Below are 16,195 nucleotides of genomic sequence, written 5' to 3'. Positions count from 1 at the left end.
CTGGCAGAGCCGAGCGGAGAGCTGGATGAACTGGGTCATCTTTGGATTATATGTGATATTCATAAGCAGACTCAGAGTAGAATATGATTTGATGCTGTTCTCCGGATAACTGAGAGGAACGACAGCTCATCGGGAACAACTGGAAAAACTGGAACAGTTGCAGCTCGGTGGCATCTAACAGCAAATTGCTGCACTTCTGCTGTAAACGTTTGGTGGCAGGTGTCACAAGAGGGACTTTTCTGAAGTTTAATCACAGACCTTTTCAGGAATGAAGGTTACAGCAGTCAAAGTAAGTAAATGAGTTTGCAAAGTTGAAACCTGAAGTTTAATTGACTGCTTGGATGTTTGAACTTCTCTCTTTCATTGCACAGAAGAACACTTTGCATGTCTTTCCTGCAGCACAGGGAAGGATCTGGTCCCGTGCAGCTCCCTCTGTATCCTAGTGGCCTCTCTTGGCTCCTCTGGTCCTCCTCTGTGAGGCTGCCGGCTGTTTGTTTGGATTTCCACTCTCTTCTCCAGCAATAGTTCTTTTTAATCCGTCTCATGTGTGGATGGCACATATGAAGTCATCGCCGCTGATGCAACCTACACTTTCCTTTCCTTTTTTTGTTTGAGGGATTTGGCTGCAACCTGAGAGCAGACATTTTTATGATATATTTTTGGTGAATCTATTTCAACGTTGCACGTGTGGTGGACGGGGAGCTTCCACTGTCTGTGGTTATTTATTGTGGAGGGAATTTTTAGATGCAGGGTTTGGTCGAATGATAGAATGAAAGTAGCTTTCTGTTATTTTCTGAATTTGCAAAGCACCAGTTAGCAACATATTTAATTGAATGTGCTTTGAGGTGTGATTCCTGGATGTTCTTTGACTGTCTATTAATTTTCTACTTGCAAGAAGTGCAGATTTAAAATGCCACCGAGCGCAGACAGAGGGGCTGTACATGTGGAAGGAAAGCAAACTGCTCTCCTGCAAGTGCACCCCCTGCCCTCTCCCTCTCCTCTGCCTCATTCTCTCTCTCTCCCTCCATCCATCCCTGCTCTTTGTCCTGGGAACGCACCAACCAGAGAGGGGGAAGAGGAGGAGAGAAGGGGGAGGGGTGAGCCAGCATGTCAGACACGGGAGAGGAGGGAAAAAGGGAGAGAATAGCATGTGGCGGAGGGGCAGGGAAAGCAGACCGTGAGGTCGGCAGAAGAATAGGACTGAAAGCAAATAGATCTTTTTGTTTTGAAGCTGCTTCTTCTCATGTTCAGTCCTGGATATTTAATTAGTTGCTAAAGTTTTGTTGGTTCCTCATCAGAGAAAGCAGGAGAAAGAACCAGGATGGGGGATCACAAAGGTAGGATGGGACAGAGGGCAAAATGGAGGAGATGAAAGCTGTCCTGTTGAGGAATCCACCTCCTCCTCCTCCTCTCATCCTCACTCTCCACCATCTCTGCTACTAATATCGCCTCCTCCCGCCTCCTCCCGCCTCCTCCCGTCTCTGTATCGCACTCTGAGGAGCTTACACTGTGCGTGAAAGAAAGTTACAGAGCTGACATTTACGTCCCACAGAGGGGAATTGTGTTCCGGACCGGTGAAACAGGACTCTGCGAGACGGGATGTACAGTCTCACACTTGTACATAGAAATAGAGACTGTGGACAGGTGCTGGAGTGTTAAGAGGGGGGAAACTCTGAGCGGCATGAAGGGAAGGAAGAGTAAGAACTAAAACAAGAAGGAGTTAAAACCAGCTGTGAGTACTGACCGTCTTTCTCTCATTTCAACTGTGCACTTTCTTTTATTTTCTGCTGCTGCTCTGCAGTTATCAGATCAGTGCTTCCCCCTCGTCCCTGTGTGCCTGCAGGACTCGTAGAAACAGCTTGGTCCGATCATGGCTGCAAGACTCAGCTTTTTGTTCCTCTGCAGAAAAACCTTCACCTCTGTCTCTAACCTGCTGCTTTGGAAAATGACCACCATGGCTGGGCTTTATTGTGGGTAATTTAATGAGCCTGCTCTTTGGATGTAAACAAGTAATATCAGACCACACATGATGTGTATTTTTATCCCCAGTATGACTTGATACAGCTTGAGGACAGGAGAGAGCTGTAATTTTGGTTTTCACAGTGACCTTTCCCGGGGTTGTTGTTTTGCCTTCCTGCCCATTTCCCTTTGTTAGAATATTGTATGGATTTAAATACAATCAAGTGCATCCTGAGAAGCCAATTCTTTAATATGAAATGTTGTGTTTTCTGAAAGCTCTTACTTTATTGTTCTGGTGCTTCTTGTTAAAATCCAGTTTTCCCAGGACCGGACAGATTGCAGCCCCCCTTTCCTGAGGCTGCAGGGACAATGTGTGCTCGTGCAGCGCAGGTTGGATTGAAATCAAATTATAACGTGGTGTGTTGAGTGCATTGAAAACAGACGGGCTGGGATAGTGGAAAACAGCTTTAGAAGCAGCTCAGTTTGGGTGCACAGGATCTGGCACTGCTGCTGGATCCTGTCATAAGTTGTAATTTGGATAAACTTCTGGCCACAGTAGGAGCACTTGCTGAAGTGTGTTATACTGCTCTTAAAATAGTGTTGCTGCAAGTACTGACTGAAGAATAGTTGTATAATGTTAGTTCTGTTATTCTGCAGCTGGGAGTCAGTTACAGGACGATTCCTCGATAGCCTCCTTATTCAGTAAATCTTCTACAAGTGCTCTTAGTAGATGTACACCAGACAGTTAAGGCTACATGTGTCTTTATTATTCACACAGTATGATGGGTGTCTTACTTGTGCATGTTGTCACTCTGTTCATACTTTGTCAATTTTATGAGGTGGAGACAACTGAGGTCAACAATTCATCAACGTAAAGCTCTGCTGACTTTGTTTAGGGCCTATCTGCAGGAAAAGAAGATGAATGTCGTCTCCCTCTCAGGGGTTGTGCTGCGGGATAATTACTGAGTGTTGGGAGTGCTGGTGGAACAGACTTTACATTAGCTAAACAAGTGTTGTCAAAGAAATTCAAATCTTCTCACTGGATGTTCTCCCAGTTAGCAGTGCTTCCAACATGCTGCTTTACCCACAAACTTGAAGGATCAAATGTCTTAGCTGCTGCCTGCTGTACCTACCTCCTGTTCAAACATCAGCATAACCGTTTTAACAGCCTAGTTTTGCTGTTCATTGGTTTCTTTCATATATAGAAAATGTGGTTGCTGTGTAGGACTCCGATACTTGTTTTGCACCAACTGAATTGCTTCAATACTACCTTAAAAAAATCTTACCAAATGTTGATGCTCTGGAGTGTATCATCAGCATAGGGGAGCATATAACAATGCATCAAGCTTGTACCAAAATATAGGCTAATAATGCTGCTGATTTGCTGGTAGAACAGTCCATGTCGTAGATCCAGAGACGTTTGTCGGTCGCTGCTACTCACAAACGTGTGCTAAACTTGTCACACATTTTTCTGTTCATAGCGCACAAGTCTTTCACCTTATCACACATTTTTTCAGGGAATCTTATAATATCAGTAAGTAAAGCAGTTTTACGAGAGCAGTTAGAGCGTCTCTGACTGTACTGTATGTATAACAGGTCAGGAGGGGCTGTAAGCTGAGCTGCCGCTAACGCTAGCTCTGTTTGTTTGTTGGTGCAGCTTGTCTTTAGGTTTAGACTCAGTGTTCATGTCAAGGTTTTTAATGAGATACAGAGATTTCTTCCTCTTGAAAACAAACAGACTCGTTCAGTTACACCTGCACAAACTGTGAATACAGCAGTTTGAGGTTGGAAATCACTGTTTCTCTGATGCTCTTTGGCTGTCACTAGACTTTCCTCATGTTGTTCTCTGATAAATCACAGTTCAGACGTCTGATGACTTCTGTTATTTTCCAATTTAGGGCTGAAAATTCAAACTTTCGTGCTATAAAGTGTATTTACTTCTCCCCCCTTTAAATTGATTGTATTCAATCGTTATAGAAAGTATAATTTAGGGAGCAGTATCAAAGTTTAGGTGTCTGTCCTGGAACCGTTACAATAATCTTCCAGCACCAATGGATGCTGTGTTCTTCTAGCAGCATTAGGAGATTCTTAAGTTCATACTAGTAACTTGTGTCGGTGGTCCTGAATAGGTTGAGGTAAGGCTAGATGTTGTGTGTAAGTTACCTCATGTAATTTAATATTATTGCGTTAAAAATAGCGGATAAGCACCTGTTTCTGTTTCTGATGTTTGTTTTTTGTAACCGTTCTGTTCCAATCACTGCTGCTGAAAAATCAGACAAAGAAACATGTCATCCCAGAACTCACTGAAGAGTTTCACATAAAAGTGTGGAGCTTCTTCTGTTCTGCTCGCTGAAGGGAAGAGCAGCATAAAGCTTTTATATCTGACTTACAGCAGTCGGTAATAATAAATACAGAGAAGTATGACAGAGAATAAAAGCAGCAGTGAAGACATGAAAAAAACAGATTTTGTTCTAATCATTGCTCAACATTCACTCAGACTACAGGCTGTAAAGGGCAGGTACTGCAGTCTAAATGAGAGGAAGTATGACCTCATATCTGTTAGTGTCACCTCTCATGAGCTCATACCTCCGTCCTGATGGAGGCAGACTAGACTCTCGTTAAAGGGCTGCTATGAGTCAAACTGATGAACTGAGTCTGCTGAGATCATTTGAATTTACAGCAGTGACTTCGCAGCTCACCTTCGTCATGTCTCTCAGGAGAGTTTTGTTTTTCACACTGAGATTATCAGCCCGACAGATGACAGCACCTGTGAGAACTGACTCAACAGGTGTACAATTTAAACACGGACACCTCTTAGCTTCTTTAAGGAGAACACTCTTTGGTTTCACTTTTTAGTGTACAATCAGAGATGAGCTTGTTGTCCAGGATTGCTCTCAAGTGTTTGTTCTGCTGAACTGCAGACACAGTCTCCTATTGGATGATGGTCGGAGCAAGAGAAGCTTAATCATACCTGTGTTTATGAGTTCGACAGCCAAGTGTAGCCTGTTAGCACGGTAATGTCTGCTTATTAGGACTGAACACAACGAGCAGAGGCTGGAGGGAATGTCCAAAGTTTTGCTGTTACAGTGTAGGTCAGTAGGATTCATCCTCTGGGGACCATGAATATCTGTACCTGGTCTATGGGAGTTCATCCAGCTTTTATTGAGACATTTCCATGTGTGGTTGGCTGACCAACACACATGCTAGCCACACCATTAGCATGGATTAAACATAGTTCACCAGAAGACAGCTGGTGCCCTACCACACTCTGACATCAGTTGAATCACATTTGGCCGTTCGACACATCAATCTGATATCACTCCTTGTGAGTCTCATGTTTTACCTGTTGGATGCATGTTTACCTGAGTTTCTTTAAGTCCCAGCTTGTTCTGGAGGCTCGATTATTATAAGCTGGCTGCTCTCAGTTATAATCGCGGAGTGTACATCTATCAGAATACACTCTTTTAAGACTCAAGACTTAATATGAATGATGATGCTGAGTCCGTTGGACAGTGTACTGTGTATGTGTGTGTGGTTCTGTGATGAAACAGCACAAAGACGCCATCAGCAACAGCTCACTGAGTAGTTACTACAACATAAATAGTCACAGAACTAGCAGCCTGCCTGCAACATATGAGGTTAAAACTTAATGGAACTGAGAGTATTCTGATCAGTAATAACCTAAGCATTGAGGAGACACTTTGGGAACTTAATACACATAACTTACAGACAGTGAGCAACTGGAACATGCATATATTAAAAATAAGAACGTATCAATTAAAAAGAACGGGACCGTTTGGTGCCACTTGTGTGAATAAAAGGCGCATTTTACCGTCATTAAGGGCGTTTTCACATTAGGTACGATTGCTTTGTACCGTACCTGAGTACTGTTGCCCCCCCTCTCCTCTCCCCACCGGTCAGCTTTCACATGAATAATTTCGTTCCCTACCTGAGTACACTTGCTGTAGGAAGGTATCATCAACTACGGAACATTGTTTGTGTTGTCGTTCTGGTGTAGAAAAGCGCATGAATCACATGATCCCAAGCCCATACAATGGTGCCGACCTTCACACTATGCCGACTATTTTTCATATTTTGTAGAAAATCTCAAGAACGACCCTCTCACCTACATTCCTACGGTATCAGCCATGGCCGTGCAGTTCAGAGGATGAGGTCAGCAGTGCTGCGCGCATACAAGACATTATAAAAAGCAGTCCATGTCTGTGGTTTGGTACGGTTAGCTTTCACATCTGATGCATACCATAACCCGAGTACACATGAACCGTACTCAAAACCACCTTTTCAAATGAACCGAGTATGTTACACAGTGTTCACACTAATCAAACGAACCCTTTGGGGTCAAGTGTACTCAGATCCGGGCCCGGGTCCCTGATGTGAAAGCCCCCTAAGTAACATGATCGTTGTAGAATCATAACGCAACATTAGAAACAATATATTAAGCTAATAACATTTGACTTATGATCTCTGGACACACACACTCGAACCTAAACAGGAACGGCGACGATCAATACACATCAGGCTTATAGAACTGTATCAATTACTGATAAATAACTGTATCCAGGCCACGGCCACTCTCTCTAATAAAACAGTAGCATACTCAGTCGACCGCGGGTTCGCCCCCTCGGATGACTTGGCTGATTATCTTCAGAACATAGCTGACTAACAGAAATGACAACATCTCCATTGACTTCTTTCTCAGAGTTTAGAGTCATGTCATCACCGTGGCTGGTAAGCTAATGTTTACTGCAGCTCAGCTCGCAGCCCCCAAAGAGAGGCGCTGTTTTTATTGCTTTTAATCACTGGGACTTTTATTTTGAAAGGGCTTTGTCTCTCGGTAAAAAACCTTGTGAATGATTAACACTAAAGGGAGATTTTGAGACTTGTAAAGTTTACAGCCTGTTATATTGTTTGTCCTGCATTGCTTTGTGTAAAACGAGGCAGCTAAAAAGAAAGAAGTGATATTCAGCTGACAACACGTAAGTACACTCAGGGTCCTTTCGGCTGAGGATTGGATGGTCGACTTTTACAAACTATATTTAAATCTATGAAAAACTTTGACAGCATTATGTGCAATGACATATATTTAAACGCTGAAGAGATTTAGTGCATCATTGCCAAAATATTCCAGATAATGAACGTCTCTCACACGGTTTTGTAAAGCTGTTCTTACACTGTTTTTCTATCTTATGTATAAATGAACAGTAGTGGTCCGTCTGTTTTCCTGCATGATGTCTCAGTTTGTTTCAGCAGCACTAAATCAAAACAGCGACTCTTGTCTCCTGAGCCCCAGCCGGTCACTGGGCAGCTGTCCCTTTTCCTAAAGTACAGGCTACAACCCTTAAACCCTTGTAATTAAATGTGAGCGCTGTGTTGAACTCTGCTTAAACGTCTGCCTCTCTGGACTCACTTCGAAACTTTGTTTTTATTGCTTCTGTGGCCGTTCTGTCAAGAGGACGGCTCTTTGCTCGTGCATGGAGTGCTAAATATTTGTGGGTTGCTTGGTGCTTCACTGAACAACAGAGAGGTAATTAGGTCATTTGCTGTCGTACTAGTTTGCGTCTGTGAAAGGAACACAGCCACAGAAAGGATGTGTTGTTGTTCAGTGAAAGCTCTGTTTACCACCAGCCCTCCATTAACAAGAGTTTAAATGGATCCCTCTTTAATGGGAACACTTCCATGTGTTGTCCTCTCCTCGCCGGCACCATGACATCGCTTAGACAGTATCTGTTTGGAGGACCTCTGGAGCATTTAAATACCTCCAGTCTCTGTTGTTATGCTCGGTGCTGAGGAAGCAACAAACAGATTTAACCTAAAAAACAGAAGCAGAAAGAATAGAGAGAAAATATCAAAGCAGTAATAAGAAAAAGATGACTGAGCTGAACGAAACACAGAAGCCTGGAGCGCTGAGAAACAAAGGGAGCGAGAGCAGGTACTTCAGATTCAGTGGCTTTGAACAATGAAAGCTTTATTTCTGATGGAGTCTCCCTCCAACCTGAAACTAATTGTTTATGTGTGAAGACAGCAGAACTGAGAGGAAGGTTATTCAGTTGTTATCCAGTAAAATATGTCCAAAATGGTTTCATGTGGATCAGTATTTTTTTAATAGAACAAGAAGAAATGTTATCGCATGAGGGTTTTTTGTAGGTCTTTGTGATGTCACAAAGTGGAGGAACTCTATATTTTGGCATCTGCCCGAGACACAGCAGAACTTCCTGTCCCTGGCACAGTTCAAGCACACGCCCACCCAGCAGCTCAGTCTGCCTCTGAAATGTTTTTCACTCCACCACTCTGCTAAACGGCTCTGCTCGTCAGGTTGGTTAAGAGTGCCCTGGAGAAAGTGTTTGCCTATCTGTGAAGGAGAGACATCAGTGTTTACTTTTCCAAAGGACGAGAGCTCCAGACATTCATTTCACATCGAAGTTTACTCTTTGCTGACTGTAACACAGCCACAGGCTAGGAAGCGTGCCTCAAACACTGAGTTCTGCCCCTCAGCAGGCTCGGAGAGCCTGGCCAATCAGAAGAAAGTGGGCTTGTAGGGGCGGGGTTTCTTAAAGAGACAGAGCTGAATGAGTCATTTCAGGCAGAGGCTGTATGAGGGCCTGCACAGAGCACCAGTGTGAGAAACATGAGCATTTTTAAAACTGTAAATTATGCTAAGCTACTCCACAGGTCTCACAGAGTGAAATATGGAGCTTTAAATTAGCATAATAACCCCCCTTTAAACTAACTGCAAAGTGATATGCATCTCAGAAACGACCGAATATAGATGCAAACTCCCCCCCCCCCACGCACATACACAAACAGACTTTGGTCGTCCATATAAATTCACTCTATCCCATGTAGCTGACAGTGATATATTATGTATATATATGTCAAGATTTATCAAATAGGTGAAGTATTTGTCTCATCCATCCATTATCTATACCGCTTATCCTGCTGTCATCATCCCAGCTGTCATTGGGCGAGAGGCGGGATACACCCTTGACTGATGGCGAGTCAATCACAGGGCCGACACACAGGGACAGACAACCTTTAAAGCTCACACTCACACCTACGGGAAATTTAGAGTCTCTAATTAACCTAACGAGCATGTGTTTGGACTGTGGGAGGAAGTACCCGGAGGGAACCCACGCATGCACGGGGAGAACATGCAAACTCCACACAGAAAGGGCCCCTACATGCGAACCAGGACTCAAACTAGGAACCTTCTGGCTCTGAGGCTGAGTATTTGGGCCATTGTCTAAAATATCCAAACTTCCAAACAGTTCAGTCACCTTGTTGAATGCTGCTTCTGTTGCCATCTCAGCACTACTCTTCCTGAATGAGCCCCCCTTCAGTCTTCAACTCAAGAAGAATCTGTCTGCCTGACTTTCTACCAGTTTAGACCTGACTTCTTAAGAAACAAACAATCTAGCTCTGATCAGTTTTTGGGTCTCTGAAATGTGTCAGAGTTTATTATAAAGCCTGTCCCTAAAAGATTAAACCAGAGCATAAAGCAGGTACGAGGGGATCCCACCAGCAGTTTGTCATGTCTCTAACTGAACAATCTGGAGGGAGTTTAGTAAAACTGATACTAACTCTTAAATTGAATGAGGCATATTCTTCCTCTCTGCACAGTGTTTCAATGTTTTTACAATACACACTCCTCCTCATCATATGTCAGCTTCAGACCCTCTGAGACGTGTTCTCTAAAACACAGCAGACAGCGATGTTGTAAAGCTAAACTGTCAGAGGAGTCTGCTGTCGACAGATGTCCACATGAGTCTGTTTTCCACCAAGCAGATGTCTCTGTGATGAATGTTTCCTCATCTATATTTCATCAACATGTGGGCGCTCAGTTCTGTCCCACTAACACATCTTAAGAGTTCTGTTACAAAATTCATCAAGTTTATGTCTGTGTGTCTTTTATCACATTCACTTTTATGGACTTGGAGTTCCATGCATTAAATCATGCTGTTTACCTACAATTTCATTATGACAGACTGATCAAAGGGTTTGTGAACTTACAGCCAGTTTTCTCTGATTCTTCTCTTGTAATGAACCCTGTCTCTCTCTCTCTCTCTCTCTCTCTCTCTCTCTCTGTGTCTTTCAGCTGTCCCTCGGGGACGAACAGTGTGAAGTGACGCGGAACGGCTATGAGTCCAAGGAGCTGGTGTACCTGGTTCATATTTACTGCCAGGTAAGAGTACATCCCACAGCATGCACACCGCACTAAGATACACTGTGCATGTGTACAAACTCAAAAACAGACTCCAAAAGTGTGTTTTTGTGTTTGAGTTGATGGTTCAGAACAACGCGTCCAGATCTCAGCTCAGGCGTCCCTGCGAGCGGAGCTCTGGCTCAAACCCAGACATTTCTGAAACACCTAACTTATTGTTTCAAAAATTTAAGTTATGTGGGAATTTGGACCTGAGCTGGAGAGAGATTTGGATGAATGCCAAGATGTGCGAGTGTTTCAGAGGAATGTCTGATGGACTTTAGAGTGTGAGCTCTTCAAACTCTCAGTCTACGTCCACACGGATACAGATTCATTTACCAACAGCGTTTTTAAAAGCAAGGTATCCAGGTGAGCTTTGTAGCATAGTTTCAGAAGTAGTCTCTGTTTATATACACACCTGAAAACACGTCACATGACCATTTGTGTGTTACGGGCATTTGAATGCCATTGTAAACAGGCACAGGTTCTCTCAACAGATAACGCTGTTGGGCACAGGACACAGTGGAATAATAGCTTCATGTAGGCTGTAGTAGCTTAATGACACGCTGAATACAACTAGACAGCAGCAACTAGCATTCACAACGAGGTCAGCAGAGCCTGTAATTAGTTTTTCATGTCTAGTCTATTCCTGCAAGTCATGCTCATGTTTGTTTTCTTTCATAAACGGATCACATGACGGGCGGCGGGTTTAAGTAGGGCAGAATACGTCCTGACTGATGTTGGTGTCCAGGTGTTACAAAGTCTCTGTTTCTGCACGCACACACTAAAAAGCATCTCCAGAGTTTCACATGGAAACAGGGTCGGTATTGTTTCCCAAAGTCTCCTCCTCAGGGACTCTCAGACAACAAAGTCCTTTGGAAGTTTTGTGTGCTCGTGTTGTTGGAAAAGATGCTCGTGTTTTTACATTTTTGTATGTCATCATTGGATCATCCAATCATTAATTTTAACAGTTATCAGTGTCAGCGTCCACCAAGTATCAGTTGTAGGGCTGCATGATGGCCAAAATGAGCATCATGATTATTTTGATCAATATAGGGATCTTGGTTATTTATTATTTTAGCGTCAAAATGTTTTTTATTGTACTTTCACTTTTAAATAAACGCTTTCAGTTCCATTTTGTGCATCAAACTACGACTTAAAATCAGGTTCAATACCTGAATTGGGTGCACCATGGGTAATTTCAGTGTGTCTTTGGGAGTTGGGTGGATAGGATGTCGCGCTGTACAGCGTCTCTGTTATGGATGTCTGACTTGACGCTGGACAAGGCCGGGGAGTAGCTCGTTCTTCCTCTTGGCCTTCATACACTCATCATGCTGCACATGCTGTAAGTTGTGTTGCTTTGCGGCGCAGACGCATGTTTCTTTTTGCACATTATTCTTTCTTGCTTAAAGCTCCTGTGAGGAGTTTTTCTCTGGTTATGAAACAGACTGAAATGAATTCTGATGACTCTATGTGACCTACAAAAACAAACCAGACCGTCAGCGACAAGACTGATTATTTCTGTAAAGTTATTTTTAATGCCTGAAACTGCTGGCGGGGGGGGTAGGTGTCAGACGAAGCGATTAACTGCACGCTGCCCCTGTTTACATTTTCCAGGGCAAACATTTAAAGTGAGTGATACATATGACTGTTAAAGAAAGCAGAATTAGATTTTTTGTTAAAAAACCACCACTTAAGCACGAACAGGACAAAATCAGCAAAGAGATGAGAGGTTCAGCTTTAACATCACTCGCCCTAAACCTGAAATACCTCCAAACAAGCGATGACGAGACGTTTCGAGGGACCAGCTCTTCGTCTTTTCAGAACTTTGACTTTTGTTTCTCCCGACCGTCTCTGTGGTTTACACTTCCACTCTAAACTGCCACTGCAAGGAAGGCACGCATCACATGACACACCAGCTTCCCCAAAAGTGAAGCCCAAACCTCTCCATCGCCCCCTGGAGGAGTGGCTGTTAGTTTAGGGAGCGCTTGATTTGATGTGCAGCAGAGTTTTCTACAAGCGGAGCATTTTAAACTTAATTATCTCTGTCAGTTTTGTTTATTTGATCATGGGAAGCCAAAATCATGATCAGAATTAATATTCCATTAATTGTGCAGCCCTGATCAGTTAATAAAAGACTCATCACAAAGTGTTCTGCTGCTGTGTGCACAGTCGTCTTACAGCTAGTGGTGCGTCCTTGTGTCGTTTCATAGCAGAGGTCAGCTCAAAGTGAATTCTTTTTAAGGAGGGATGTCAGAGTAAATTAAAAGGCAAATTATTTATTATTATGTCATTAACACGATTTGTAAGTAGTCTGATTAACCCTAAATCAGGCCTAATCTTAAAGTAGAGCCTGCACATGCAGAGCAGCTGCTCAGAAGCTTTGCCCCGACCTTCTCCTGTGACATTTTTAATTCTGCTTTCATGCTTTTCCCTCCTCAGATCAAATTCCGTTTGCACGACCTTGGCAATGCCACACAAGAATGCAGCCTTGTACTTGGAAATTCCTTCTTCTTATAGCCATCGGAAAACTGCTAAATCTACCCCAGTTCTTTTTGAAAAAGGGGGGAGACTCAACGATTTGGCCTTGAGTCCTGCTCTTTAAACAGAAAGTAGCACAAAGAGGGAGACTGGTTCAGTTCCACAGACCCAGAAAGGGGGGAACTAGAAACACCGTCTGAAAGTGGGGCAGGCAAAGAGTTCCCCGAGCCCGCAGAGCCCCCCCAGCACATCTTTAAAAACAGCTCTGGTATCAGCGGGCCGAGTGGTGCAGTGCAGTCCCAGTCGCAGGCCCTGGCCTCAGTACACACGCATCTTTCTAGGCCAAATCAAAGCCAAAGATTTTTCCACCACCCGCTTCTCTCTGTGGGGTTTTGAGGTTTGGAGCCCCGACTTTCTGGAAGAAAAAGAAACAACAAATCCGTGCAAGAAGTTACATTAATGTGGTGGATTGAAGGCAGAAGTCTCTCGGTGCACTTGCACTGCTGGCATTTAGTCTGTATTTTACTAAGAAAGGGCTGAGTAAGCTGCTGATGCTCTTTGTTTATGAAGACTTTTCCAATATCACAGTGTACCAGTCGATGGGAGACCTCATTCCAGTTTTTATTATTGACACAGTGCCATTGTATCAGAGGCTTGAAAAGAAGAGTGTCTGTGGGGACAGAGACAGAGAGAAAGAAGAGCAGAGGGGCGACCGTAGTGTTGGTTGATAACAGGATTTAGTGGGCTTGTCTTTCTGCTGACACACAGACGTGTGGCTCTCTGGACTGTTATCCACAAAGTTCAACTACAGGAGGCAAAATGTTTGTTTCAGTGTTTGAAACCAAACAGAGAGCAGCTCATTTCCCATCTTAACAAGTACAAAAATACACATCGACTTCCAAGCTGCCCTTGAATAAAAACTTTGATGTGTTTTTCTGTCTGAAGGGGAGAAGTTGGATTGTGAAGCGCAGCTATGAGGATTTCCGAGTCCTGGACAAACACCTGCACCTCTGCATCTACGACCGACGCTTCTCCCAGCTGCCCGAGCTGCCTCGATTGGAAAGTCTGACAGATCAGTCAGAGGTGAGCGCTGAAAACGCACATCTGCACACTCACTCATGCCTCATTTCACTGCACGGTACAGCTCTGCTCGACTCAACTTGTCTCACCTGGAAATGTTTTCCCCTCTGCAAAAGCTGTGAATAGTATCTTGGACTTATTTTGGTAGGACCGAAGTTCCAGATGCTGAGCAGACACTGGAGGTGACGTGAAAACACTGATTGATCTGAGATAATCAACACTGTAGCAGCAGCGTGACAAAGGACACTCTGCACAAACCCACACACCACTAGTTAGTTTGGTGGAGCGGTCGTTTGAAGTAGTTTAATTTATGATCCAGTTGAGTCTCTATCAGCCTTCTCTCACATGACCTCTCAACACGTGTAAACTGATTTATGTTTGTCAGGATAAAGAAGGAAAAGCCGTCCTGAGCAAACAGCCGAGGCACCAAAGCATCAGAGAAGCACTGTGTCGATATATTTTCTTTTTTGGTTCTACACTGTTGATGGCAAAGTAACTTACAAAGTAAAGATCAGGCTGTTTGTCCACTTTGCACAAAACAGCTGCATACACATTGGTGGTCACTATTATAAGGCCTCCAGTGAGCAGGTTATCTGCAACATTAAACAATCTAGAGGAATAATAGCACCAGTTCCAAGTGAGTAGAGTCGAGTAAAACCCAAATAGAGCTGTTTGGAAAAGAGGCATGACTGTATTAAAGTCTACAAACTGAAGCATTCAGGGGAAAGTAATCACCCAGGTAGGTTTAAATCCAATGTTTTTCTCTTTTTAACTTAACTTAACTTTTAAATTCCTGGCACCGGGTTGAGACTTGCAGAAATGATTATATATCTAAGGGTTGTTTAGGTGGAAACCTTGCTTTTTCTTAAATCTAGCAACAGTTTTGTTTTCACTCAGGGGGAAAGGGGACAGATTTGCCCCCCACGTTTGCATAATGACTCATTTAAATACAGGCAAACATCGCCGCAGCACAAAGACGCTGTTTGCTCTGCAGCACACTTTGGGGTGCATTCAACCCATGCACCCCAAAGTGCGCTGCATGTCCTCCCAGAATGAGTCTTTTTGTGTAATTTGCACAGGTTTAGCGGGTGCAAAAGCTGCACAATCCTTTCATGAATTCCCCCCTGATTAGAGTGCCATCCAGGCTCCCTCTGCCTCTAAATTACATGAATGATAGCATTTGCTCCCCATATACTTTTAAAATACTAGATATGAGGGCATTAGGTATCTCGATAAACCGGTTCCTGTGACTTTGCTTTGATATCCAATATGATCTCATGGATTCTGTCTTATGAAAGCACGGCTTGATATTCTGCCAGTAATTTCCTCTTCAGCCGTTCTGTGGATCGTATCCTGATCCACATGAAACCTCTCTGGTCAGATTGAGGCTTTAACAGGAATGCACAGGTTGGGTATCAAACCAAACTGGTGAAACCAGTTTATCACTGAGGGGTTTTGTGTGTGTGGACGCTTTCAGAATAATAGCTGTACAATGCCTCCTGCAGCATGCTATTATACTTCCACCAGCAGCTGTGTTTAAAGGATTCACATCTAAGCTGAGAGCTGAAACCTGCATCCTGCCCTTTCTTCTCTCTTCTCAGTGAAGTTTAACATCAACGTTGCTCAAATGTAACTACGATGCAACGCTTTAATTATGTGCCTTTATCGCTAAAAAACATGTAACAGAAGAAGCTGACTTTAAATGATAATAACACACCTGTTTGAATCAGCTCAGTTTAATCATCAGTGTGTAAGTGAATGGTGTTATCTGACTCTGTTTGTCCTCTGTGTGTTTTCTTCATGTTAGTCAGTTTCACAGATGTTGTTGGCTTACCTCTCTCGGCTCTCAGCCATCGCTGACAACAAGATCAACTGTGGGCCGGCCCTCACGTGGATGGAGGTGAGGACGACCTGTTCTCTTGTAGCTGAAAAAAAACGACATTTTTTCAGTGTATCAGAGGCTTTTCTGCCAAATACATTAGTTATTATTAACTATTATTTCCTCCTTTGATTTGTCTTACCATCCGTATGAAACGGGCATTCAGGAACATTCATGAATACTGATGCACACTGCATTTAGAGAAAATAATTGTGGTGTAATAACAGGTTCATTTTTACACAATAGAACAACCGAGAAGAGGTTGCTGAAATTACAACAAAGAGAAAGAGAATCTCAGTGAAACACTGAAATCATCAAAACTGCATCAATAGACAAAGAAAGAACACAAATAAGAGACTTTCTGCAAACTAAAAAACAAACCTCGAGCTTTACAGTGTTCGTCTTCGCTATAAAAGATTCATCAAACTTTCTGTTGCTTCAAGAGCCTATAGGAATAATATCTTCTAGTAGATACCTGCAGCAGCTTCTGGCCATTACAGCTACTAATTTATTCAGCTGAGCAGCAAAGATCCGTGAACAAGAGTGCTTAAAGTGATGATCTTTAAGTTCTCAGTTTT

General features: G+C 43.2%; 1 protein-coding gene across 1 annotated transcript in view; it reads left to right on the top strand.

Moving 5' to 3' along the window:
• The window catches only part of arhgap32b (Rho GTPase activating protein 32b), a 107,037-nt gene that overhangs the window by 45,343 nt on the left and 45,499 nt on the right, over positions 1-16,195 (top strand). Inside the window, exons 5-7 of the mRNA XM_069666396.1 lie at positions 10,073-10,159; positions 13,604-13,741; positions 15,546-15,638. Coding sequence (XP_069522497.1) covers positions 10,073-10,159; positions 13,604-13,741; positions 15,546-15,638 — 318 coding nt within the window. The remainder of the gene's footprint in view (positions 1-10,072; positions 10,160-13,603; positions 13,742-15,545; positions 15,639-16,195) is intronic.

Source organism: Semicossyphus pulcher, unplaced genomic scaffold, assembly GCF_022749685.1.
Source record: "Semicossyphus pulcher isolate SPU_LCO1_2020_fin unplaced genomic scaffold, fSemPul1.0.p SCAF_10, whole genome shotgun sequence".
NCBI lineage: Eukaryota > Metazoa > Chordata > Actinopteri > Labriformes > Labridae > Semicossyphus > Semicossyphus pulcher.
This window is presented reverse-complemented; position numbering and strand designations above follow the sequence as displayed.